The 24,567-nt window shown below is 48.4% G+C and overlaps 2 protein-coding genes across 2 annotated transcripts in view; one reads left to right on the plus strand and one right to left on the minus strand.

Annotated features, from left to right (window-relative positions):
• LOC144124608 (uncharacterized) overlaps nucleotides 1–24,567 on the plus strand; it is a 165,344-nt gene that overhangs the window by 134,988 nt on the left and 5,789 nt on the right. The window contains exon 8 of the mRNA XM_077657399.1: nucleotides 17,502–17,602. Within this exon, the coding sequence (XP_077513525.1) occupies nucleotides 17,502–17,567 (66 nt within the window). The 3' untranslated portion in view covers nucleotides 17,568–17,602. The remainder of the gene's footprint in view (nucleotides 1–17,501; nucleotides 17,603–24,567) is intronic.
• LOC144124605 (uncharacterized) overlaps nucleotides 14,399–24,567 on the minus strand; it is a 31,371-nt gene continuing 21,202 nt past the window's right edge. The window contains exon 2 of the mRNA XM_077657397.1: nucleotides 14,399–14,607. Within this exon, the coding sequence (XP_077513523.1) occupies nucleotides 14,470–14,607 (138 nt within the window). The 3' untranslated portion in view covers nucleotides 14,399–14,469. The remainder of the gene's footprint in view (nucleotides 14,608–24,567) is intronic.

Raw genomic sequence — 24,567 nt, forward strand, 5'->3', positions numbered from 1 at the left:
TTGTACGCGTTTGTGCCTTCAGATGTAGAGAGCGGCGCCGTGGGAGTGCTTGAGCCGGTCGACTCTCTCAGCAATGGCCTGAAGGCAGCCGCGTGCCTCGTGACAGTTAATGACGCCCACAGAGTGCCCCTACGGGTGGTTAACTGTAGCCAGCAGCCACTGAGCCTTCCCAAGAACAAAACATTGGCTTTCTTCACCTCTGCGATAGAGCAACGTGAGCCCACCGATACGGTACTCGCAACTGTAGAGCATGCTAGTCCTTCGGCTGCTCCAAAGGTGTCGTTCGATCTTTCTCACGTAAAATCCAGGGAGAGGGAGGCTCTGGCTGGTTTGCTGAACGACTACTCGGAGGTATTCGCCGCGTCCTACCTGGATTTGGGCTGCTGTGGCGTTATAAAGCACAGGATAGAAACCGGCACTTCATCGCCCGTTTACCAGCGTGCGTACAGGATTCCTTACTCCCAACGTGAGGAGATGGAGCGGCAGGGGCAGGACCTGATTGATCGCGGCATTGTCGAACACTCAAAGTCACCCTGGGGAGCACCAGCACTTTTGGTGGAAAAGCCAGATGGCTCATATCGATTGGTAGTGGACTACCGCAAACTAAATGCCGTAACTCGCATCGATCCCTACCCCATCCCCAATATACAGGAGACGCTTTCTCAGCTGGGCTCTGCCAGGTACTTCACGGTAGTGGACATGGCGGCGGGATTCTGGCAGATAGCAATGGATCCGCCAGATGCCGAGAAAACGGCATTCAACACGCCCTCAGGGCACTATGAATGGAAAAGAATGCCGATGGGTCTGGCCAACAGCCCTGCTGTCTGGCAGAGAACCGCTGATGTTATCCTGGCAGGTCTTCTGGGGAGGCTGTGCTTCGTGTATATGGATGACACTATCATATACAGTGACAGTTTTGATAACCATTTGCGCGATATTGAGCAGGTTTTGGTGCGACTAAGAGCAGCGGGTCTCAAGCTGAAGCCCTCTAAGTGCCAATTCCTCAAAAACGAGGTGAAATACCTCGGGCACGTTGTTTCAGCTGACGGCGTGCGACCGGACCCTGAGAAACTAAGGTGTGTCTCGGATTTTCTATCCCCGACTAGCGTCCGCCAGGTCCGGCAGTTTCTCGGCCTGATCGGTTACTACCGAAGGCACATACAGGAGTTCGCCAAGCTCGCTAAGCTGCTCACCGCCTTAACAGCCAAAAATGTCGCCTTTCGCTGGGACGAAAACGCGGAGAATGCTTTTGGGGCCCTGAAAAGGAAGCTAATGAGTGCACCGCTGTTGCGCCACCCGGATTTTGGTTTGCCCTTCGTTATGGCCACAGATGCGTCAAAGTTCGCAGTTGGTGCCGTGCTATCTCAGGTTATCGAGGGCAAAGAACATCCCGTTGCTTTTGCTAGCCGACAGCTGAGCCCCACAGAGCAAAAGTACGGAGCTACGGAAAGGGAGAGCCTCGCCGTTGTCTGGGCAGTAAAGCACTTCAGATGCTACCTTTACGGCCGCAAATTCAAGCTAGTCACAGACTGCCATCCTCTGAAATGGGTGATGAGTGTTAGGGACCCTAGCTCGCGACTCGCTAGATGGAATCTACACCTGCAGGAATACTGCTTTGAAGTTGAGCACAAGTCAGGAAAGACACATCTGACTGCTGATGCACTCAGCCGCACAGCTGCCGTGGCAGCTATAGATGAGTTTGTCCCCGTAGTCGACCCCGCCGAATTACGCACAGAGCAGTGCAAAGATCCTGACCTGAAGCGAATAATCGAAAGCTTAGAGGGCGCACCGTCTCACCCCGAACAGCTAGGTTATTTCATTGACAAAGACGGCACCCTGTGTCGGCGCACGAGGCCAACCAGGAAAGGGAGATTAGAGAAAACCGCTTGGGAGAGAGTCGTCATACCTCGGTCGTGGACAGAAAGGGTTCTTCGCGCGTTTCACGATGCGCCATGCGCCGGTCATTTTGGCGTAGCGAAGACACGCAGGCGTGTGGAGCGTTTGTACTTTTGGAGTGGCATGCGACAGGATGTTAGAGACTACTGTGCGAAGTGTCATTCCTGTCTCGAAAGAAAAACACCCAAGGGACGAAGACCAGCTCCGATTCAGCCGTTCTCTGAGGTTTCGGCTCCCTTCGAGCGGACAGGTATGGACATAATGGGCCCATTGCCCACGACCACTTCCGGAAACAAGTACATTTTAGTATTTGTCGATCACCTTTCAAAATACGCGGAAGCGGTAGCACTCCCAGATCAGAAGGCAGACACGGTTGCAAGAGCATTTGTCGAACAGATCGTGCTCCGACATGGACCCCCGAGGCAACTCTTGACAGATCGGGGAACGAACTTCGTGTCGCAGCTAATGAGGAGAGTTTGCGAGCTGCTTAAGATCGCTAAGAAGCAGGCAACACCGTACCATCCGGCTTGCAACGGCGCGGTGGAGCGACTGAACCAAACCGTGGCCGGGTTCCTGTCGCATTTTGTTTCGCGCGACCAGCGGGACTGGGACTTGTGGCTCCCGTATGCAATGTTTGCCTACAATTCCGCAGCACACGAGAGCACGGGCGAATCGCCATTCTTTCTTCTCTACGGCCGAGACCCGGACCAGCCTAGTGAAGTGCCAGAGGGCCCCCGTCGTGTCCCATACGCTTCACTGGACGACTATAAGGTGGAGCTAGAATCGCGCTTGCAAGTGGCGAGGGACATCGCAAAGGAGGCCTTAAAGAAAGCGGCGAAGCGCAGGAAGGAGGTGCACGATCGCAGTGCTAGAGACGCGCCGTTTAATGTGGGGGACAGCGTGTACATTGAAAACTGCCAAAGGCAGATTGGGCTAGCTCGTAAGTTCCAGACGAAGTGGAGAGGACCGTGCGAGGTTGTCGAGAAGCTTTCTCCGGTAAACTTCAGAGTCCGAGACGTGAACCGGCGCTTGATAAGGATACACGCAAATCGCCTCAAGTCGGCACCGGTTCAGTATTCACGAAATGAGGAAAGGGAAAGCGCGGATTTTGATGGGGACAGAAGTGAAGCGGAGCGCGCAGATAGTTCGCAAGAAACGCCCTCTCCTGCATTTGTTCGGCAGGCGCCAGAGGTGACGGCCAGAATGCCACCGGATTTACTTCATGCATTGCTAGAAGAAGAAGCGCGCGAGGTTGCCGCGCAGATAACGCCAGGAGAGGCTCCTGCCACGAGCCCTCGCGAGTCCCAAAGCAGACAAAGGGGCACAGACTTACTTAGTATGACTCATGAAGGCCGATATCCGCTGCGAAATCGGAAAGCTAAGTCGGACTAATGGCGTAAACAGAGCGGAGTTTTGAACTGGTTAGAATTGTGTAATGCCACAGCTCATAACATTGCTATGTGCTTATGTGTTAAGTTATCGGAGTTGGTAGTTAAACCTTTCTGTCATTAAGTAACACCTTCACAGGAGAGCATGCGGAGCGCATGCAGAACCTGCCCTACTTCCTTTCGTTATCTATATTTTTGTCTGTGCCGTGATCGTGCTAGAAGTGGGAGCTCCTTTATAACTATGGTAAATTTATTTCGTCCAGTTTGGAATAGAAAGGAGAGGCTTGGGTGCTGAGTTTCATGTTTATCTGTAAAAGAAGATCAGTGCTGCCCCTGGAAACGCCAGTTATGACAGCGGAGGCATATGGTGTTGTGCAGTGGTGTTGAGTGCAGCGAAAAGTGTTTTGTCGGACGCACTGTGCGAGGCGATTCAGAAAGACAAGGGGAGCTGCAGGGACTCAAATGTTCGGAGAACATTCTTCTGGAGGGTGAGCGAGTGTGACATTCCTTGTGTGCTACGAGGTACATTCCTTGTGTGTGCATCGAGTTGGGGCTTAAGGCCGCCCCTCTTTTGCAGCTGCATACCTTTGCAGAAAGCAGGACGCCGGCACACGCGGAAACCGAGAGCCCCCGAGTACATACGGGGAACGAAAATTGTCGCTTGACGCACGGACCCCCTCCCCCCCCCCCTTTCGACGTGGGCTATCGCCGGGAAGGCACCCACAGCTTCCCGCCGTGCCTCGTGAACAAAAGCGCATTCCTAGGAGGGCCGTGACGGACACCTGTCATGGCGGACAGGCAAGACTCGCCAAGAATGTGGGAAGACAGGGGCGACCCTTAATCTGGTTTCCCGGAGCGACAGACGAACCCCTTCATGCTTATTAGCTGTGTCCCGCCGTCGGTAGCCCGGCAGCATCGTGGGCCCTTTCGCCCCCTCCTCTGTTGCTGACGGGCGACGCGGACCGATGGTGGGTGGCGGTATGCATGCATGGGGCAAGGATTAGCTCCGAAGGGAGAGCCTGTGGATACTCTCACTTGAGAGAGAGTTGTGGCGTTTTTGTTTATTTAGTTTGTGTTGTTAACAAGACTCTGGGTTCGAGGCTAAGCCCAACCCAAGGGGTTGTCCCCATCTCGCATGTTATTTTTGATTGGAGAATTGATGCTTTGGGCGGACCACTGAAAATGACCGCCCTTAGTCCTTTGTTAATCAAGTGCTTAAAAGCGCATGTAAACGGATGCAGTCCAGTCTGAGCTGGGGCTCCATGCTTAGCATGTAATGTGATGCTACTTAGGCACTAACCTGCCCGGTCGATGAGTAAAGTAGTGCAAAGTTTGTTCTTTTGTAAATTCAGTTCTGCTTTTTCCAGTTTAACTCTCTGTATATGTATGTTGTAAAATTATGCTCTGCTGTCATCATCTACAAGCTCGCCTTCTCTTCATCTTCCAAGCCGAACGACACTAGAGGAAGGGTTTGTGAACCATCCTCGAAGAAACGGACGACTATTGAAATTCTACTGCATACACGCTCAAGACGACATCGTTCGCGAAGAGGGCCTTCAGCGCCGAAGCCCGACGGCGTGCAGCTTCTGCCAGCAACCGCTCGAGCCCAACTCCGGAGCCACTCCATCGCCCCCATGAAGTCGTCGGCACGTAAGCTCGGACGCCCCAGCCTCTGATGTATAATCTTAATCATGTGTAATTATTGAATATACCTGTTTCTTTAAACTGAGCCATACGGTGTCTCTTTGCCTCTCCGTCCCGTGTGGACCTGCGCATTATGGGGGTCATCACACGACTTAGGCTATGAGAAACGCTGCAGTGGACTGCTCTGGATTATTTAGGCCCCGTGAGGTACATTTGATGGACATTGACATCGCATAAGACTCGGAAGTCGCGGGTTCGAGCCCGCCGTTGGCGGTCCCATTTCTATAGCGGAGAAATGCTAAATGTGGGTACTGTGCGATATCAGCGCTCGTTAAAAACCATACGTGGAGAACGTTATCCGACGCCTTCCAGTACTGCGTCCCTCATAGCCTGAGTCGCTTTGTGACGATTATGCTATAAAGACAAATCAAATGCACTATAATCTTGTTTGCTGGCCCATTCAAACCTAACTTAATTTTTAATAGGGTATGCCGCACTCACCGCGATAACCTGCTTCCTTTGCTCTATCAACAAGGTGTGACGATAAAGACTGCAAGTTCAGATTACCGCACGTTAAACGGTAAAAGAAATAGACCAGGCGGCATGTGGAAAAAAATATCTAATTTAAGCCTTGGCAGGAAAGGGTTCCCGAACACAAGAACAGGAAAACAAACAAATGCAACCCTTGCGGAAGGCGGAGCGAAACTTGAGGGAAAGAAGGAAAAGTTCACTCAGCGTTCAACGTTCGGCAAAAGATTCAGCATTCCACGTATGGGCTTGGTAGACAGATGGTGCGTCGGGCGAGGAGGCTTGGCGGGGCGTCGGCGCAGTCAGTGGGCTCCGGTCGATGCCCTGATAGAAGCGTCGGATGGATGGCAGTCTCCACGGGAGGCTTCAACACTGCCGTAGGAATCCGTCACACCTATGGAACACGGGCGCAGCCCCCAGGTCAGGTAGCCCGGGGAAGCATCGGGGCGATAGAGGCGGCCTGCGTTCAGAGGGTCCCGGTCACGGGAAAGGCAGGATGCACGGCGCCTGGTTCTGGTGGCTCAGGCTGTCGACGGCGGCCTGTTCAGGTCTGGTAGCCCGTTATGCTTTGTGGTACGGGCAGGGACATTTTCTTTTTCGTTCTTTACAATAATTTTTTGTCCAGGCCTGGCAGGCCGGACGTCTGCGGCTGAGGCCCAAGCCTGGGAACTCGGGGAGCCAGCAGCTCTCGTTCACGTCCGTCGCCGACAACGTTCCTCTTGTTCTCCTCCCACACGCACTCTAAGCCACGTCTCACTTCTCCTCCTCCTCTTCTTTTCTTCTCGATCGTTTTCGCCAACCGCAGTGCGGCGCCAGTTCTTTTCAGAAGCCCCCCCCCCCACCGAGGAGTTTTTTCCAGCTGAAAAAAATCTCTGTAAGAATGGCGGCACACTCTTGACGGTTGATGAGTTGTAGACGTACTGGAGCCATTTCACCGCACACATACAGCACGCACCACTCGCTGGCTAACACTGGTCCACGGGTCACCACACAGGCGCTTGACACACAGTATATACACAAATGCAGTGAACAAAGCACCCAAGAAAGCAGGCGGGCGAAAACCGTCCACGACCTTAAGCACAATGTTACAAACACTGGTGTTGTGCCTGAAGTAACACCTCCAAGTTCACAGCTGGCTGAAATCACCCACGCCAATGTTTGTGGATCAGTTAATATTCTCAACTCGGGACGAATGCTCTTGCAGAACGAGACTACGTCGCAAAACGCGGCTGTTTACATGTTTGGCCTGGGGCAAATGCTTGAGCGACTGATGGTCGGCTTGAATCATGATGGTTCATCCGTAGAGAAAAATACCGTCCCTTTTCCGTCCGGTAACCCTTCCCTTTACATGGCGATTAGGATGAACGCCCGATAATGTCGACCGCCATTCACTCAGATGGTGTAGAAGTGAGAGGTGTTCCGCCCATTGGAGCGATGCTAAGCTTCCCCTCTGGAACGACGCGTTTGCACGCACCACAAAACCTGACAAATTTTTTGATGTCAGCCTGCACCCGGGGCCAATAAAAATCACTCAGTACTCTAGCTGTAGTTTTTCTTATGCCCTGATGGCCGGAGAGTGCACTTTCATGCGCCAGCGTGAGGACCTGAGTGGGCAAGAACTTGGGTACCACTGCTTGCTCGATCACTTGGCTGGGACACTCTTTGGCATGATTGGAAAGGACCGCTGTTCTCGATATGAAAGGTATGTCCCTTTCCAGGATAGGTTTGACCCAGCTTCCTCCGACAGACTTCTAATGTAGGGTCCTCTTCCTGCTTCAGACGAACCTCCGGCTGTGACACGTGGAGCGCGTTACGAGTGGGGCTTTCGCTACGCTTCAAAACACTCGTCGCCAGAGCAGGCGCGATATTAGCCGAGCCTATCACAGAAGGTGAAGTCGCCTGGTCCGCAGAAAGTGTCGAATCGGCTAAACATGAAGCCTTCGCGCCCGGGACATTACCAATTACAACGTCATATTGCGGTGTAGCCAAGCACCGCGCTGTGATCTTTTCAAGAGCAGTACGGTGAAGAGATCGCCACCTCAACTTCCGGAACTCCGACACTCGTTCCATCAGCCAAGAATAACGTAGCCCTTTTCACTGTAAACGCCGCTGCAGGGACCATGTCTTGGCGTACAATGATGCTATTGCTGCCAGTATCACAACTGAAGCCGATTGGCCAAACACTTCACCCTGCACCACTGGCATAGCAGAAACTACAGGGGTCCAATGGTCGATTTTCTCCCCTAGCTGGCCTTCTAGGCTAGTTACCTCCAGAAGAGTACCAGGATAAGAACATCGAGGAGCCATTCAACACGCAGACGTCTCATGGTTCCCATCTCCTGAATTTTTCCACCAGCATGGTTGTGTATCATGTCCTGACCTGCGACAGAATGTGCAGTCTGATTGCTTTGATTTCATTCGACAATCCGAGGCACTATGCCCAGTATTCTCGCAGAGCAAACAGTGAAGATGTGACAGTGGACTAGGAACACCGTTCTTAGGTTACCTTACTGTCTGCTCCTCTTTCTCGTTAAAAACCGAGACATTATTCCGCCGCTGCGCCTCGAGGAAATGATCAGCGGCCTCCGCCAGTTTGTTCACCGTTTACAATCCCGCTCACACAAGAATAGAGCTAAAAGGGAATGACAATTATTCAACAACCGGTCTGCAACTATTTTGCGAACCATCTCAAAGGTACGGCCCTGTCCCCTCATCTCGATCCAACGGTCAAAGAAGCTGAAGAGCCTCGTAGCATACTGAGAGGCCGTTTCGCCATCTTGAGGCTTGCTGTGGCGAAACTTCTCTCTATATACCTGAGCAGTAAGCCTAAGTCTCTGAAGCAAAGCGAGCTTAGCTTTGCCATAATCGAAGGAATCGTCAGGCGACAGCCGACCGAATACCCTGAGGGCTTGCGCGCCAAGGTACAGGCTCGACGCCGTAGCCCATTTTTCTTTTGCCCAGCCCTGCTTAGTGGCCACATGTTCAAATCGCTTCAAATAGGCATCCAAATAATCACAACCTTCATTGAAATGCGGAATAAGGCTATGAGGGTTGATGGGGCTGGCTGGTGCGACGTTGCGCTCTCCGTGGCCGCTAGAAAGATTGGCGCCGCCTTCCATGAGCCTTATTTGCATCTGTAGATTCTGAGAAATCTGAGCCTCTAACGCCATGCGCTCTTTGGTCGCTTCCCGCTCGGCATCCAAACGCTGCTCTGTATTTTCACGCTCGGCCCCTGTGGCGTACTGATAGCGCGCATGCGCAAGTTTTATTTTAAACACTGCATTTTTCGTGCATCGCTTATCAGTAACGCAAGCAGCCGTCGGCAGATCACATGGTCACCGGCCTATGAAATAGGCACTGCATCAATGAACGTTGTTCTGTTCCAGCCTGGCGTCCGACCGACACACAACAGTTGCCAACGAGGCAGCGATGGCCGTCGGCAGTATCGGCGAGTATCGTCTCGGCACGAACGCGTCATGGTACGAATACGTCCAGGGCCTGGAAATGTTCTCCGAAGCAAACGAGATAACGAAAGAAGAGCAGAAAAGAGCAGTCGTGTTGAGCTGTTGCGGCGAAGAAGTGTACGGACTCATCGTAATAATGATGACGCCAGAAAGACCAACAGCAGCATCCTACGAATAAATCGCGCTTAACAAAAAAACATCAAGACTGCTGTTCGCAAGCACCTGCATCCAAAGCCTTCGGAGCTGTATGCAAGGTTTTTATTCTACAGGCGAAATCAGGCTGCCGAGAAATCGGTTACGGACTACGTTACGGCGCTTCGGAAGAAAGCCGAAGACTGTGGTTTTGGCAGCGCCCAGCTCCCGTTGGACGTCATGGTGCGGGATCGTTTCTTAGGCGGACTCCGGAACGAACGGATTCAACAGCGACTTCTCGGAGAACACAACATTACGTTTATAGTTGCGTATGACTTGGCCACAACTGTAGAAGCAACCGCCAAGCAACAGCGAGACATACGCAAGCACGGCCAATACGAGACGGAGTGCCAGGACATGATACAATCAACCCGTACAAAGCAAAATACCCAAGCGGAGGGGTCCAGCTGTTACAGGTGCAAGGGCAAGCACGCTCTGCAATTATGCCGTTTTAGAAAGGCGACATGCTCCAGCTGCGTAAGGGTTGTAGATATAGCTAAGGCCAGTCGATCAAAAGACGATAGTAGAAAGGCTCGGAAGACAGCGTATGAGCAAAAGAAGAAAGGAGATAAGAGCAAGGGCGTGCACGAAATGAGTGCGCTATTTTCCCTGTGCGAAGTAAATGAGCAAGAACAGAAGTTCATGGTTCAAGTAGTGATTGAAGGGCAAGAAGTTCCGATGGAGGTTGATTCTGGTGCGTCGTTCTCAACTGTGAGTGAAGATACGTTCCGGGTTATTGAGGAGAAGCACGGTAAAATACCACTGCCAGATTCTGGAACAACTATCGTAACCTGGTCAAAGGAGGCGTTACCAGTGCTTGGTCGAGAAACTGTCTTGGTGGAATTCAAAGGCCGGAAGGCAAAGCTGCCTTTGCTCGTAGTACAGAAGCAAGGAAACAGCCTGATTTGGCAAAACTGGTTTAACCCGTTAGGCATTGGCTTGCGGCAAATACAGCAAGTAAACGTAGAGGACTTGCCTTCCGATTTTCTGAGGTATTTCGCAGGGACCTTCTGGCTTCATTGGACCGCCAGTTCACATCGAACTGAAAGATGACGCCCATCCGGTGTTCAAGAGTCGACCAGTTCCACTGGCCCTGAAGGACGACGTGGCCAAGGAAGTGGACCGCTTGGTGCAACAAGGGGTATGGGAGCCCGTCAACTACTCCAACTGGGCAACACCACTTGTAGTGGTAAGAAAAAAAGACGGAGCTTTATGTCTTTACGGTGAATATCGCAGCACCGTGAAAAAATCTATTAAAAGCAGTGGATACCCTCTGCCCACTACAGCTGAAATGCTCACGGATCTAGGTTCAAGCAAGTGTTTACCAAGTTTTATGTAGCCCTACGCTAGACGACGAGTCGGCTTAGGTGCTCGCAGTTAACACGATAAAGAGATTATACAAGGTTAAACGGCTGCCGTTTGGCATTTCGGTCGCACCTTGGGTGTTTCAACTAGTCATCGACACGCTGTTAGCAGGCATTACCGTAGTGAACGCTTCTCTGCATGACTTATTAATTTCTGGATGTAACGCAGAAGAGCACGCAGAGAGATTAGAGAGCGTACTATCGCGTCTGCAGAAGGCACAATTACGAGTGAACGAGGACAAGTGCGAATTTACCCAACCAGAGCATCGAATTCTTGGGTCGTAGGATTGATGACGCAGGAATACACCTCAGCCGAAGTAAGACGGACGCCACCCAGCAAGCGCCTGCGCCCGCAAGCAAAAAGGAGCTACAAGCCTTTTTGGGGTTGCTTTATTTTTAAAGCAGTTTCTTCAAGGGCGAGACTGAAGTGGCAGAACCTCTTTATCGACTGATCGACCATGACCACGAATGGGAGTGGACAGGTTAGCTCCAGCAGGCTTTTGAGAGACTAAAAAATTTACTTAGCTCAGACTCCGTACTTGTGCCGTACGATAGCAAGCGTCCTTAATTTTTGTGCGGCGACGCATCTCTGCTGGGGCGGGGGCAGTGCTAGCCCATCGTTCCAGAGTAAAATTTCATACGTCATGGCTAGGTGGCCTGAGCCACCGCCCGATTTAAAGGGTTCAGCCGTATCCATCCGTCCGTCCGTCCATCCATCCATCCATCCATCCATCCATCCATCCACCCATCCATCCATCCATCCATCCATCCATCCATCCATCCGTCCATCCGTCCGTCCGTCCGTCCATCCGTCCGTCCGTCCGTCCGTCCGTCCGTCCGTCCGTCCGTCCGTCCGTCCGTCCATCCATCCATCCATCCATCCATCCATCCATCCATCCATCTATCTATCTATCTATCTATCTATCTATCTATCTATCTATCTATCTATCTATCTATCTATCTATCTATCTATCTATCTATCTATCTATCTATCTATCTATCTATCTATCTATCTATCTATCTATCTATCTATCTATCTATCTATCTATCTATCTATCTATCTATCTATCTATCTATCTATCTATCTATCTATCTATCTATCTATCTATCTATCTATCTATCTATCTATCTATCTATCTATATATCTATCTATCTATCTATCTATCTATCTATCTATCTATCTATCTATCTATCTATCTATCTATCTATCTATCTATCTATCTATCTATCTATCTATCTATCTATCTATCTATCTATCTATCTATCTATCTATCTATCTATCTATCTATCTATCTATCTATCTATCTATCTATCTATCTATCTATCTATCGATCCATCCATCCATCCATCCATCCATCCATCCATCCATCCGTCCGTCCGTCCGTCCGTCCGTCCGTCCGTCCGTCCGTCCATCCATCCATCCATCCATCCATCCATCCATCCATCCATCGTGCGGTTGACGGGAAGGAGCAGCCCACAGCTTTTGCTTCTCGCACTCTTGGCGCCAGTGAACATAACTATGTTCAGATTGATAAAGATGGTCTGGCGGTGGTTTTGGGCGTAAAATGTTCCACTAGTTCCTGGCTGGTCGACAGACCATAAGCCGTTGCTGGGGCTGTTTAATACTGACAAGCGAGTACCCGAAGTTGTGTCGCCCAGAATGCTTCGTTGGATTTTACGTTGTCTGCGTATAACTACCACCTTGAGTACAGACGGAGCCAAGACAACTCTAACGCCGATGCACTCAGTCGTCTGCCAGCTCCGGGAGACGAGGACGAGCCAATACCACTTGGGGACGTGCTGTTGTTGGAATCGGTCGAGTGCGCACCACTGCAAGCGGCGGACATGCTTCGCTGATCAAAAAGGAAAAAATTCTATCCGTGGTAAAAGAATGTCTGCTCAGTGGCTGGCCGTCAACACAAGTGCAACGTGATGCATTGTGATTGAATGCTGTGGAGGAATCGCGTTAAGATCTATACCGCAGCAAGAGAGAATGTCCTTCGACTCCTGCATGCAAATCCTCCAGGGATGAGTGCCATGAAAGCATCGCCTAGAGGGCTCATGTGGTGGCCGAAGATGGACCACGAAATTGAGGAGTTTGTTCGGCACTGTCATCCATGCCTGAGTAACCGGCAAAGCAATCCCGAGGATCCAGTGCATATTTGGATGAAACCTGATCAGTCTCGGAGTCGACTGCACATGATTTCGCTGGCCCAGGGAAAGGGGAAGTATTGTCAGTCGTGCTAGACGCGTACAGCAACTGGGCTGAAGTCGAAGTCATGTCATCCATGAACGCTACGACTGCCGTCAATAGCTTAAGGAAGATGTTTGCGGCACATGGTGTACCAGGCGTAATCGTTCCAGATAACGGCATAGCTTTCACTAGCACGGAGTCGCAAATGTTTTTGGAGTGTAATGGCGTGCGCGCGTGCTATTTTCACTGCACCTTATCATTCAGCCAGCAATGGTAGGGCTGAGAGGATGGCAAGAGAAGTTAAAGCAGAATTGAAGAAGCAACAGGAAGGTTTGACTCAGTGCAAGATTTCCCGGTTTCTGTTTGAGCAACACACGACGGCCCATTCGGTCACGGGAAAATCGCCGGCAGAGTTAATGTTCGAAAGAAGACTGAGGTCAGCGTTAGCCAGACTCCAGCCGGACAAGCAGCATGCGTCTGAGCTACAACGACCTGAGACTAGGAGGTTTCGTGTCGGTGACGCGGTCTAAGCTAAAAGCTTTTGTCGAGGTCCAAGGTGGAAGGCTGCCAGGGTTGTGGCAGTCAAAGGTCCGGTGTCGTACGTGGTACAGCTAAACAACGGCGAGCGTCATAACAGGCACCGCAATCAGTTGACGAGCGCCTGGACGCGGCAAGAATTTGGCCCAGCAGCAAGTGAGGACTGCCATGTCAGGCTTCCTCCTACAGCCAGGCAGCCACAGCCGCTATCTGCTAGCCCAGACGAAAAGCCAGGGGCGAGTCCGTGCCAAGCCACCCAAGGACCGGTCGAGGCGCGAAGATCAACTCGTGTTCGACGACCTGTCGTGCGTTATGGCATCGATGTCTAGACAGTCAGTTTTGGATTGTGCAAATAATGTTAGGAGAAAGGAGTCAGGTGTACTGATACCATATGCGCATATTTTAAACACTTTTTATGTATCGCTTATCTGCCACGCAAGCAGCCGTCGGCAGATCACATGGTCATCGGCCCATAAAAAGGGCATGGCATCAATAAACGTTGTTCTATTCCAGCCTGGAGTCCGACCGATACACAAACGCTTCCTTGTATCTTCGCGCTCGGCGGCTGTCTCTTCGCGCGCCTTACGGAGCTCTTCCTCCACACACGCTCGCAACTCGGCGTCACGCAAGGCCATGCGCTTGCCTACAGCGACCAGCTCTGACGCGTTCATACTGCCGAGAAAAGTTCGCTTGACAAAAGGAAAAAAAATGCCTGGTCTTGTCATGGATGCCAAATTTGTGAGGCTAAAGACTGCAAGCTAAGACTACCGCACGTTAAACGGTAAAAGAAATAGACCAGGTGGCATGTAAAAAAAAACACTCTAATTTAATCCTTGACAGGAGAGGGTTCACGAATACAAGAACAGGATAATACACAAATACATCCCTCGCAGAATGCAAAGGAGAACTTGAGGAAAAACAAAAAATGTTCACTGAGCGTTTAATGTTCGGTGGAATATTCAGCGTTCCACATATGAGCTTGGTAGACAGATGGTGCGTCGGGCGAGGAGGCGTACGGGGCGTCGGCGCAGTCAATGGGCTCCTGTCGATGCCCTGATAGAAGCGTCGGATGGATGGCAGTCTCCACGGGAGGCTTCAACACTGCCGTAGGAATCCGTCACACCTGTGCAACGCCCCCCCCCCCCCCCCCCCCCCCCCCCCATCCGGTAGCCCGGGGAAGCATCGGGGCGATAGAGGCGGCCTGCGTTCAGAGGGTCCCGGTCACGGGAAAGGCAGGATTCACGGCGCCTGGTTCTGGTAGCTCAGGCTGTCGACGGCGGCCTGTTCAGTGGTAGCCCGGACGCCTGCGGCTGAGGCCCAAGCTTGGGAACTCGGGGATACAACAGCTCTCGCCCACGTCCGTCGCCGACCGCGTTCCTCCTGTTCACCTCCCCCACGCGCTGTAAGGAAGGAAGGAAGGAAGGAAGGAAGGAAGGAAGGAAGGAAGGAAGGAAGGAAGGAAGGAAGGAAGGAAGGAAGGAAGGAAGGAAGGAAGGAAGGAAGGCCTCAGACGTTGCTGGCACATACCCACTGTAAGCTACGTCTCACTTCTCCTCCTTTTCTTCTTTTCTTCTCGAGCGTCTTCGCCAGCCGCAGTGTGGCGTCAGTTCCTTACACAAGGTCATCAGCCGGGTCTCAGCTCAGACAGAGCTGAGGCAGACACCCAACTGGGACGCCTGGTCTGGCTTTGCAAAGGTACTAGGAATGCAAATGGGGAAGCCCTGAGGGTAATTATCTTGATTGCCAATATTCTAATTTACAAAGCATAAAAGGAAGAATCGAAACCCTGAAACTGGTCAGGAATTTTACACTTTCAAGCTGCAGTGCGCAGCTTGTATGAGACAACGTGTGTTTATGCAAAAGAAAAGCCTGCGAATATGGACCTGCCTTTTCAAATAAAAACAGTGAAAGCAATAAACGTGTTAGATACTTACGCTGATTACTTACTGATTACGGAAAGTTAGGTGTTTTAATTTTATGTTCTGTTTTATGAAAGTCAGCAAGCTATCGTTTGCATCTTTTTTTTCTCGTCATAACCAGGCTAGTAAAAAATCGTGTGGGCGCCGAAATGACATAAGCGGGACACCTCCGAATAAAATAATAACATGGTCTTTGTGACTGAAGAAAAGTATTCGCTTAGGCAGGAGCACTGATTTGCTACTAAAATGAGCAGAAGTAAAAGAATTGCCGACGTCGTATTAAAGGAGCCACTGCCTCTAAAAGAGTGTAAGAGAGTCCTTATCTCGGTAACCGCATAAGAGAGTTATTCCAGAAGGTGGCTTTTTGCTACCGCATTTTTGACAAAACGAATAATAAGAAGCGTAGTTTGCTGAACACTGTTTTTAAGATATTTTTGTTCTCAGGACACCTCTTAAGCGACTCCTCAGGTCTGTGGTAGTCTCGCTATCACTAGAGCTTCCCTCGCGCAGCCTAGGGAATGCCGTTCTGGAACATAAAGCAATGAATTTTGGCTTCCCTTCTGAAAGATTCACATTAAATAGAGGCGCTCGAAATTTACATACGCATATTCCTTTCATAAAAGTCACGTGTTTCCTCTTGATGGGCTTCCGCACCCATTACATCTATCTCCAGATCCTCTGAAGCGCTCAAATAAAGGAATTTAAAATAACACAGTGGGAAGCAACAAGTGTGCTTTCTCTGTAAATCACCGCCGCTCGAGCCTTCAGTCAGGCGGCCTTCGTTTTTAGTACAATGGTGACTACAGCTGCTGCCAGCGTCGATTGTCTTCGCCGTAAATTTAAAAAATGACACTGCGCTTCCTGGATGCTTCAGTGCCTTGGCGAACTTTCGAAGCAATAGAATTTTCTCTCGTGTTAAGACTTTCTCGTAACTCTATTTATTAAGGACTGTCTTCTTGATATACGTATTTTCGAAGTTTCGGCTAGCTCAACTGCAGCTTTTGTTGCGTCCATTAATTCTTATTGCGTACGTGCGTAATGAGTACCAGTTGGAACTAGCTACAGATTTCCCCAGAAATACTTCCTCAAGGCATCTGCGCTTTTACTTGCCCCAGGTAACCTCCGTAAGCTATGCAGACATAGGCGAAAACATAGAAAAGTACAATGGATGACCTCACCCAGTACAGGTCTCTAAATACTTTTTGCAACGCAAGATAGACCGCGCAACGAAATTCCAACGTGTTAAACAGTGAGACATTTGAGAAATTCTGTAAATGCTTGCAATGTACACGAAATGCGTCTCTGATCCCATTAAGCAACGAAACTTAATAAAGCATTGTTGTCTTATTCGTCCCCTGGTAAAAGAAAGGCGAGGAAAAATTGCAGGGCCAGTTATTACGAAAAACCTGACCCTGCAGCTTTACACGACGTAATGGCGACATACAAGAGAGAACAGAACCCAACAGCGTTGAGAAGCAACTGGCTTTACTATCGACTATTGCGCATATGTGTGCCGCAAAGCGTCCGGAAATTGACACACAAATGAAGGGTTCTTGCTTCTCTGGAACAGCGGTAACGCTTTTTACATTAATGTTAAATTCTCTGGCCTATTTTTTGAGCTAAAAATGCTAAACTGCCTAATGGTTTATTAATAGGGGTGAAACTTTTAGGTTTTATTTATTGAAAATTCGCGTGACTTTTTGTCGTTTTTTTCAGAAAGTAGTGTTCATTTTTAAATTGTACGCTGATAAAATGTGGTACCTTTGTCCGAAGAACAGTCACCTAAAATTTCTGTTGGTATTTTTGTCCGCCCGATCATTCGATTTATCAGTAATTAGCGCAGAAATGGTCGTGCGTAGAGCTATTGTCAAAGAATGAAAAGCCTTCGTCGTTGAAAAAGGAACGGAAGGAACCGTAAGACAAAAAATCAGGTGGTAGTTGACTTCAGGCCAACGCTCGGTTTCGGCACTCGGTGGAAAGAGAGGTCAGGCCTAATGTGGTCTGCATGTCGATGAGAGTGACGGAACTGCCGCTTAACCGTGTAGGCATCCTGAACATGACACTTTTTCGCGGCGCTTGCGCATGGCTTCGCACCAGTGTCCTTACGTGCAGTGGAGGAGCCTACATAACTAAGAAACTGCATTAAATGAGTGATGTCAGTTAACTTGAACAGACAAGAGTTTATTTAGAACTTATCTGCAAATTCTACCAAGGTGGTCGCTATCATGCAAAACGGTCAGGAACATTAGGCCAGAGCTCACGCCTTACAAAACCTTGTCAGCCTTACACGGCCGAACTAGGGAAAAGTGTATAGCGGTACCTCGTTCTCAGGGCGCCAAGAGTGACACTGTCAGTTGTCACCTTCACCCCACCAGGAGCAGAGCCAAGTCTCCCCTTTTGCCGAGACTCCAGGGCAGAAGCATACAGCAAACAGCCCGTGAAACCTTGGAAGCTCAAAAATGATGGTTGAAACTGTGTAAGTGACTCATCTCTTTATCACTAAGAGGCTGAAAAGAAATTCCTTTCATGCCTGCTATGATCAGACGTTTTGGTTCTATTTTCCTGTTGCCTTGCACGCGTGGTCATGCGCAGAGGTTTTGGAAGGATATATGTTGATCGCTTCCACCTCATTATTCTTGTTGTCCGCTGTTGGAGTGGCACATACCTACAGTGGCCCACCTCATTAGGCAGTTGTGAGAAAGCGCCTGTGTTGTCTTCTGTCTTCTTTCGTGCCTGTGGCATGCCTCGGTGCTAGAATTCTTTTGTTATGTCTCTTAGCAATGGGAGCAGAATCTGTATTATATGACCAAGGCGCGAATCCCTAACTTCATTAGGTGAGTCGAGAGTGAAGTTGGAGGTGGCATGCTTCTTACCCAGCACACAGTTTATGTGGGCCACGATAAAGGCGGTAGTGTTTGATCAGCGCCTAAAATAGATAGGCCCAGGTTCACTATACGGGATCCTTCAAAGGGAACCAAGAGAAGCTATTGCGGTAACAGATGGAGCATGAGCTAAACCAGTAGACATGCTGATCTTCTAGGTAGGCTCCACATATCCCGGAGTAAGGTCGCCAAAGTGAGTGACTCTAGGGTCGACTGTTCACTTCAGTAAATAGTCATAATAAAATTCAAAGAGATGAGGCGTGTACAAGAGACGAGTAGAGGTCTGCAGGAGAGTTAGTGTCACTTGGACATAAGTACTCTGGCCGTCAATATTCCCTTTTAGCGGCTCACGACTCGTTCGTGCCATGTGCTGGCGTCCTGCGACAACCTTAAAGGGTAGTTCGGAGACACAGTGACAACGGGAGCATGTGCCTGTTCCATGCCGCTTTTACAGTCAGCGGAAACTCGGTCCACCACGACGTGCATTTCTACGTACTAGCAGATGCTGTTGCACTGGTATCAATGGGTATGTCCCGGCAGCGTATTGGAGCCGCATTCAAGGAGTGCGACGAGGAGTTCATTATCTTTATTTTTTATTATTAATTCTTTGTACCTACAATGCGACTATTGGGGTAATAAAAGGGGGCTTTACAACTTGGCGATAATTTTTTCAATGAACGCCTTGAAGTGTGCCGGGTGAGTGCTGTGACCTGTGTCGGCAGTCAAGTGATTCCACTGCTTTGTTCTCTGGACAAAGACAGAGCTGAGACGCGCTGTGGTACGTGCAGGTAGAGGGTGCTCTGCTGTGCCATGATGAAGACGGTGGGCAACACGGTGAGAAGGTATCATCAGACAGTTTGTAAGTGATGATTGTAAGATTTTATCAAAAACCCATTGCCTGGCCATTTTCTGAACTGAATCAAGGAATGGAAGATTAGACTTTGACTTAAGTTTAATGAGACTTGAATGAAAGGATTAATGAGAATGAAAGACTCTTGCTGCACAAATTTGCAGGGCTTCATGTGCGAGAGAAAGATTTATTTCATGGGGGTAGCAAACTGAGCGCGCGTACATTAGTTCTGGATGAACGAGCATTATAAAGGCCAGCACGTTTACCGAGACAGGTGAGTCGCAGGCTCGGTTTTATTTGTAAATAACAAAACATGGGGTTGGGGTCTTTAACAGTTCTGGCAATGCGCGGTGACCGGTTAAGGGACCGGAAAATTATGACACCAAGGTAGAGTAAACTGCAGAAATCTCGCAGCGAGAGATAAATTATTTAGGCCGAAGATATGATATCAGGTGGTGAAATGTAATTAGCGGCGTTTATTATTGTGTACAGATATGAGCCATCTCCTGCATCGATAAAATGCAGTTTAAGTCAGCATGCAGTAGTAAGGTATGGTTGCTGTTATTGACATGGCGATACATTAAGTAGCCACCAGAAAATTGTCCCATGTTTGGAATAATACCGGAAGGGGAGGTCAACAATGTAAATTATGAAAAGAGAAAGGCCGAGTACAGGATCTTTTGGCGCACTGGTAGCAAGGAGACTCTAAAGAGAGGAATGCCTATTAGCATTTACAAAGAATTAACGGTTAGTGAGGAAGCTACGTATACAATCGAAAATTAGAGCATAAAGATTGAAACTTCTATTTTGTGCTTGAGGGGATACTTGTAGCGCGACAAGGGACAGAAGATGAACGGGACAAGCGCTCAATCAAAATGTACCAACTCGCCCAGCAAAACGTTTTATTGAACTTCAAACTTCGATATTTGAATAAAATTCGTTAATGGAGAACTTTTTCAGAGCATTCTCTGAATTGGAGAACAACGCGTCCAGTGGAGTGTTAAGGTGTAGGGTAGAATTGATGTCATTTATAAATAATGCTAGCTGAGTGTCTCGCGACCGACCTTTCTGAAAATCGTGCTGAATGGGGTGAGATAATTTAGCTTTTAATGAAGTTCATGGTGTTTGAGCGCGTGCCCCGTTGACATTGGTCAAATGCTTGTGGTGGATATAGGTAATAGCTATTGCATGAAAAGGAAGCTTTTTTGGATTGAATTAAACTTTATAAGTTTCCAATCTTGCGCTACAAGCATGCACGCACAAGCACATGTTAACACGAACGTTACTGCAAGACCATGGTGTCGTTTCTTTTTTGTTGCTCGCAGTTATCATGACAGAACTCCCTTTATCAGGCCACTCTTCCTTTTTCAAAAATGTCTCCTCCTGAGACTGTTAGAAAAAAAAAACATCAAACTAAGTCTACGTTTTATCGTGATGTCCTTGCTGATTCAATAAACGCGGTTCATTGAGACCTTCCCCTAGTATGCATTTGCGGCGAAAGTTAACAGTACACAGGCATATATTCCGGTGGAAATCCTTCTGGACTGTAACTAAGCACGCGCCGCGCTTGTGTTAGTTTCATTTTTCTCCTTTATTATCTTTTTTTGAGGCGGGTGTAATTCTGGTCCACTCGGATGGACTCCTTTTCCTGGCGTGACAGAGGGCAGTCCTCACCCCTGAAGAAGGACCCAAGCCGGCTCCGAAACGTCTAGACTAATTAAAATTTCAACGTCTGGATTGAAGAAAATGCCTCACAATTTACTGTAATATAAATGCTTTTTCGCTTGTTAAAGCTTCCTGGAAACGCGTTGAATTGCTTGTTGCCGCTTTTGATAAAGTTAGTGGACAAGTTTATTTAGAAAAGGACAGTCCATATGGCCACTGTATGGGGAAGGGGAAAGGCCTGAATAGAGAATTTTATTCTTTATCATCGACAACCCGTTCGCGGCATCCGGGTGCTATCGCTTATTTCTGATACGCCGTCGTTCCTTCCACTTTTTCTTTTGCAAATTACCATGCTCTAGAAGAAAGCTACGGCTATGAAAGCCGCGCTTCACAACTCCTCCGAATGCTGACGGTTGCATGCGTCTCGCCTTTCTAGCTTCCCCTGTGGCCTTCACGCATAAGACGTCTTTGGTTGCTCTCCTTGAACCGATGCGGCTCGAAATCTTCACTGCATGCTAGGAGTTTCTTTTTATTATCACAAGAGCTTATGATCACATAGGTGAAGCAGGCACTGGTTAATTAAGGCTCATATTTAAAGATTGGAGCAAAAAAAAAATTGAAAGGCGTACTTGAACGAATGTCTGTGGTTGCTATTTCACGGCAAGCCTCATTTGCTTTCATGCTAGCCTAGAGGTATTGAGGGCGTGCACATAAGGAACCATTTTTGCCGATTTTAACTTCACCCAGAATATCAGCGTTGTCACTGGAAGCGATCGCACGTACGGTAGACGCACCGAACAACTAAGTAAAAAAAAAACTTATATGGTATTTAATGCACGTACCGCAGGCTGGCCTATATTGCGTGAGCTTATCGACATTCTGCGGATGTTGCGGCAGCTATCACAAATTAGAAAAAGCCAGACGAATGTAAGTCAAATGCAAGTGCCGTGCCTACTGTTTCCTCAACTTCTTTCACTTTGCAATCGGGGTCATTCGTAAAGAGCCGTGTCTTAGAATCAGCAGGAAGTTTCGGCTCATATGAGCCTTGGGAATTGCAAGGAATTTTTTTACGCGGTCATAACGGAAGTGGATAAGGATCTGGGCTGTTGCGTGATCCTTTGTATTGCACGAAAAAAGAAGTGACTGCACGTGGCTTGCTCAGTAGAGGCTGTGCCTTGTTCAACTAAAACTGAGTAAGTTTTCTCAGGGAGACTCACTCGGTGTAGAAACATGGTTCACCATTTTGTACTGAGCGCTCTACATAGCACGTTCACTAAGTTGCACCAGATCGCGGTTTAAAATTTAACGGCGTAAGGAAAACTTTGCCAAAGTGCACGATGGCTAACGTGCTCGGACTGCACGATTTCTACTCTAAAATACCTTTTTACTAAGCGCTTGATTTCAGCAAAACTGGGGACAAGTGCTAGCAGAACGGCTGATACATTGAAAACCCGATATCTACTTCCCGCACACGACGTGGAGGCTAACTACTACGCCACCTCTTAAGTTTATGGAATGGCAGTTTGAGATTAAATTTCAATCCATTACATCCAAGGCGCATCGCCTGAGATTTATTGGCGCACTTCGTATTTCGCACGCTCAGAGTAACGCTTCATTATTCCTTTGACATGCTACGTGCACAACTGTGTGCGAAGCAAACTCGCTGTTTTTTCTGAGATTAATTAAAGAGAAAACTTGGGCTAGATGTTGCTGAGTAGCCACTTGAAACATCGTAACTAGCGCAAGAACCACTACAACGAACAGAGAAGAAAAAGCGGTGTCCCGCCAAATTCCTCTTTCGCTGCCCGTTCAGTTTTTTCATGTCCAGCTTTATCGAGAAAAAAGTTTGAAAATTGGAAGCTTGTAAAGCACTGCTATAACAATATTGAAGGTAATGGTCCATTATGCTCATATGTAGCAAAATCGTTCTCTTAAAGTGTTTCTATCAATCAGATCGAAAAGGTAACACTGCTTAGAAATCCAATGGGGAACACTTTTGGCGAGAGCGAAAACGTGAATAGAATAAAAAAATACAAGACGGCCGTCGGGTCATATGCGGATATATTGACAGTTATAGTGAAATCTTACATTATATGAAAAAACTGCGTTCATCAACTGTTTACCGCTCAAAAATGCTTTTGTATGGAATTGCTGGGTCTGTTTTGTGCTAATTAGAATGTCGCAACCGGGTTCTGAAAGCGTGATGCACCTAGCACTGAATTCTTTCTTTCAAGTGTGTTTTGCATCAATTTGCATCCTTCTCGTTGCTGATAATGTAGTTTTTCATGTCGTATAGCGAACACAGTAAAACAATATTGCGCGGAGCAGTGAGCGGGATAACACGTTTCTCCGCCAGCTCTGTGCAAACATTTACGTATTTTGACATAAGTGAACACATCAACTTTTCAAGACTAAAAGCCTAATTTGCAATTCAAGATAGGAATTACTTCCATGATCCTTGGGGTGTTTACTCATAAAGTGTGTGTGTATGTTGACAGCCTTTATTGTTTATACAAAGGACAGGAGGCATGCTTGGATCAGCCCGTAAGGACCGGTTTTTACAAGCACTTTATGGCGGCCCCTTGTTTGGGACCCCAGTGGCACTGGCCGCCGCCCGGGCGCGCCCGACCAAGGCTTGTTGGGCCTGTAAGTCGTGGCAGCCGAGCAGGGTCACCTCCTCGTCCTCCTTGGTTGGCCCGGCATTTTGATGTTGGTATTTTTTATCAGTTATGACATTTTTTGCAAAGGTTTGCACATCCCTGCAAAAAATAAAACATTGGCATTTCCCGCTGGAAAACTAACAAATTTTCCTCTCTAAGACCATAAGATGCTGTTTAGGCTGGAGAACATTTCTTTTCGATGGAAGCTAAGAATGGTGTCTAAAAAGGATATCTCTTCTGTTTTGTGCGCATGACAACGAGGTACTTGATATTCATGGCTTATATTGCGTTTTCTAAGCTTTTACTGCGGGACAACAAATGTCTACCTTTGTTTGGGACCCCAGTGGCACTGGCCGCCTCCCGGGCGCGCCCGACTAAGGCTTGTTGGGCCTGTAGGTCGTGGCAGCCGAGCAGGGTCGCCTCCCCGTCCTCCTTGGTTGGCCCAGCAATTTGATGCTCGTATTTTTAACAGTTATGACACTTTTTGCAAAGGTTTGCACATCCCTGCAAAAAATAAAACATTGGCATTTCCCGCTGGAAAACTAACAAATTTCCCTCTTTAAGACCGTAAGATGCTGTTTAGGCTGGAGAACATTTCTTTTCAATGGAAGTTAAGAATGGTGTCTAAAAAGGAAATATCTTCTATTCTGTGCGCATGACATCGAGGTACTTGATATTCATGGCTTATATTGCGTTTTCTAAGCTTTTAATGCGGGACAACATATGTCTACCATGCCATGCCATAAAGGCAGCACTTACCACTACCAAAGAACATGAAACAAAATAAGCAACAGTCGAGGGGGAGCCTGAGAACGCTAGCCACGTTTCCACACTCTTGTAGAAGAAGCTTTGACTAGCGATCTGAGGCTCATCCTTCAGCTTTGTTTGCTTTTTTGGGGTTGTCAAGAATTTTATCTTCCTGCGTTCTGTCTGTCATTGACGAAATAAAACTGGATATGAGGAAATGCAAGGCACAGCAACTGTGTCACTTGTTGGTGGCCACCTCAATTCGATCGTGAAGACCGGGAAGGGGAAGTAAGAGTGATAGAAGGAAGATAGAAACAGGTCCATTGGCAGAGGAACCAACGAAATACAAATTGGGTAACAACTCTATCCAATACATCCCAGATTTTTTCATAGCTCCGTATCTCTATATACTGTAGTGCATTTAAGCACTTTATTGCACTCCGATGTGCTGCTTGCGACGTTTCCATTATTTTCAGCGTGATTTGTAATTATAATCCTCAGCATGAACACTACATGATATTAGCGCTATCGTTTAAAAAGGAAATATAAAGGCCACGTTCCATATTAGTGATTAAATCGACACTTAGCCTACTGTGGCACCTGATGCAGTGTTCCCCCTCCGGTATAATGCGAATAT

This window comes from Amblyomma americanum, chromosome 3 (genome assembly GCF_052857255.1).
Source record: "Amblyomma americanum isolate KBUSLIRL-KWMA chromosome 3, ASM5285725v1, whole genome shotgun sequence".
Taxonomy (NCBI): domain Eukaryota; kingdom Metazoa; phylum Arthropoda; class Arachnida; order Ixodida; family Ixodidae; genus Amblyomma; species Amblyomma americanum.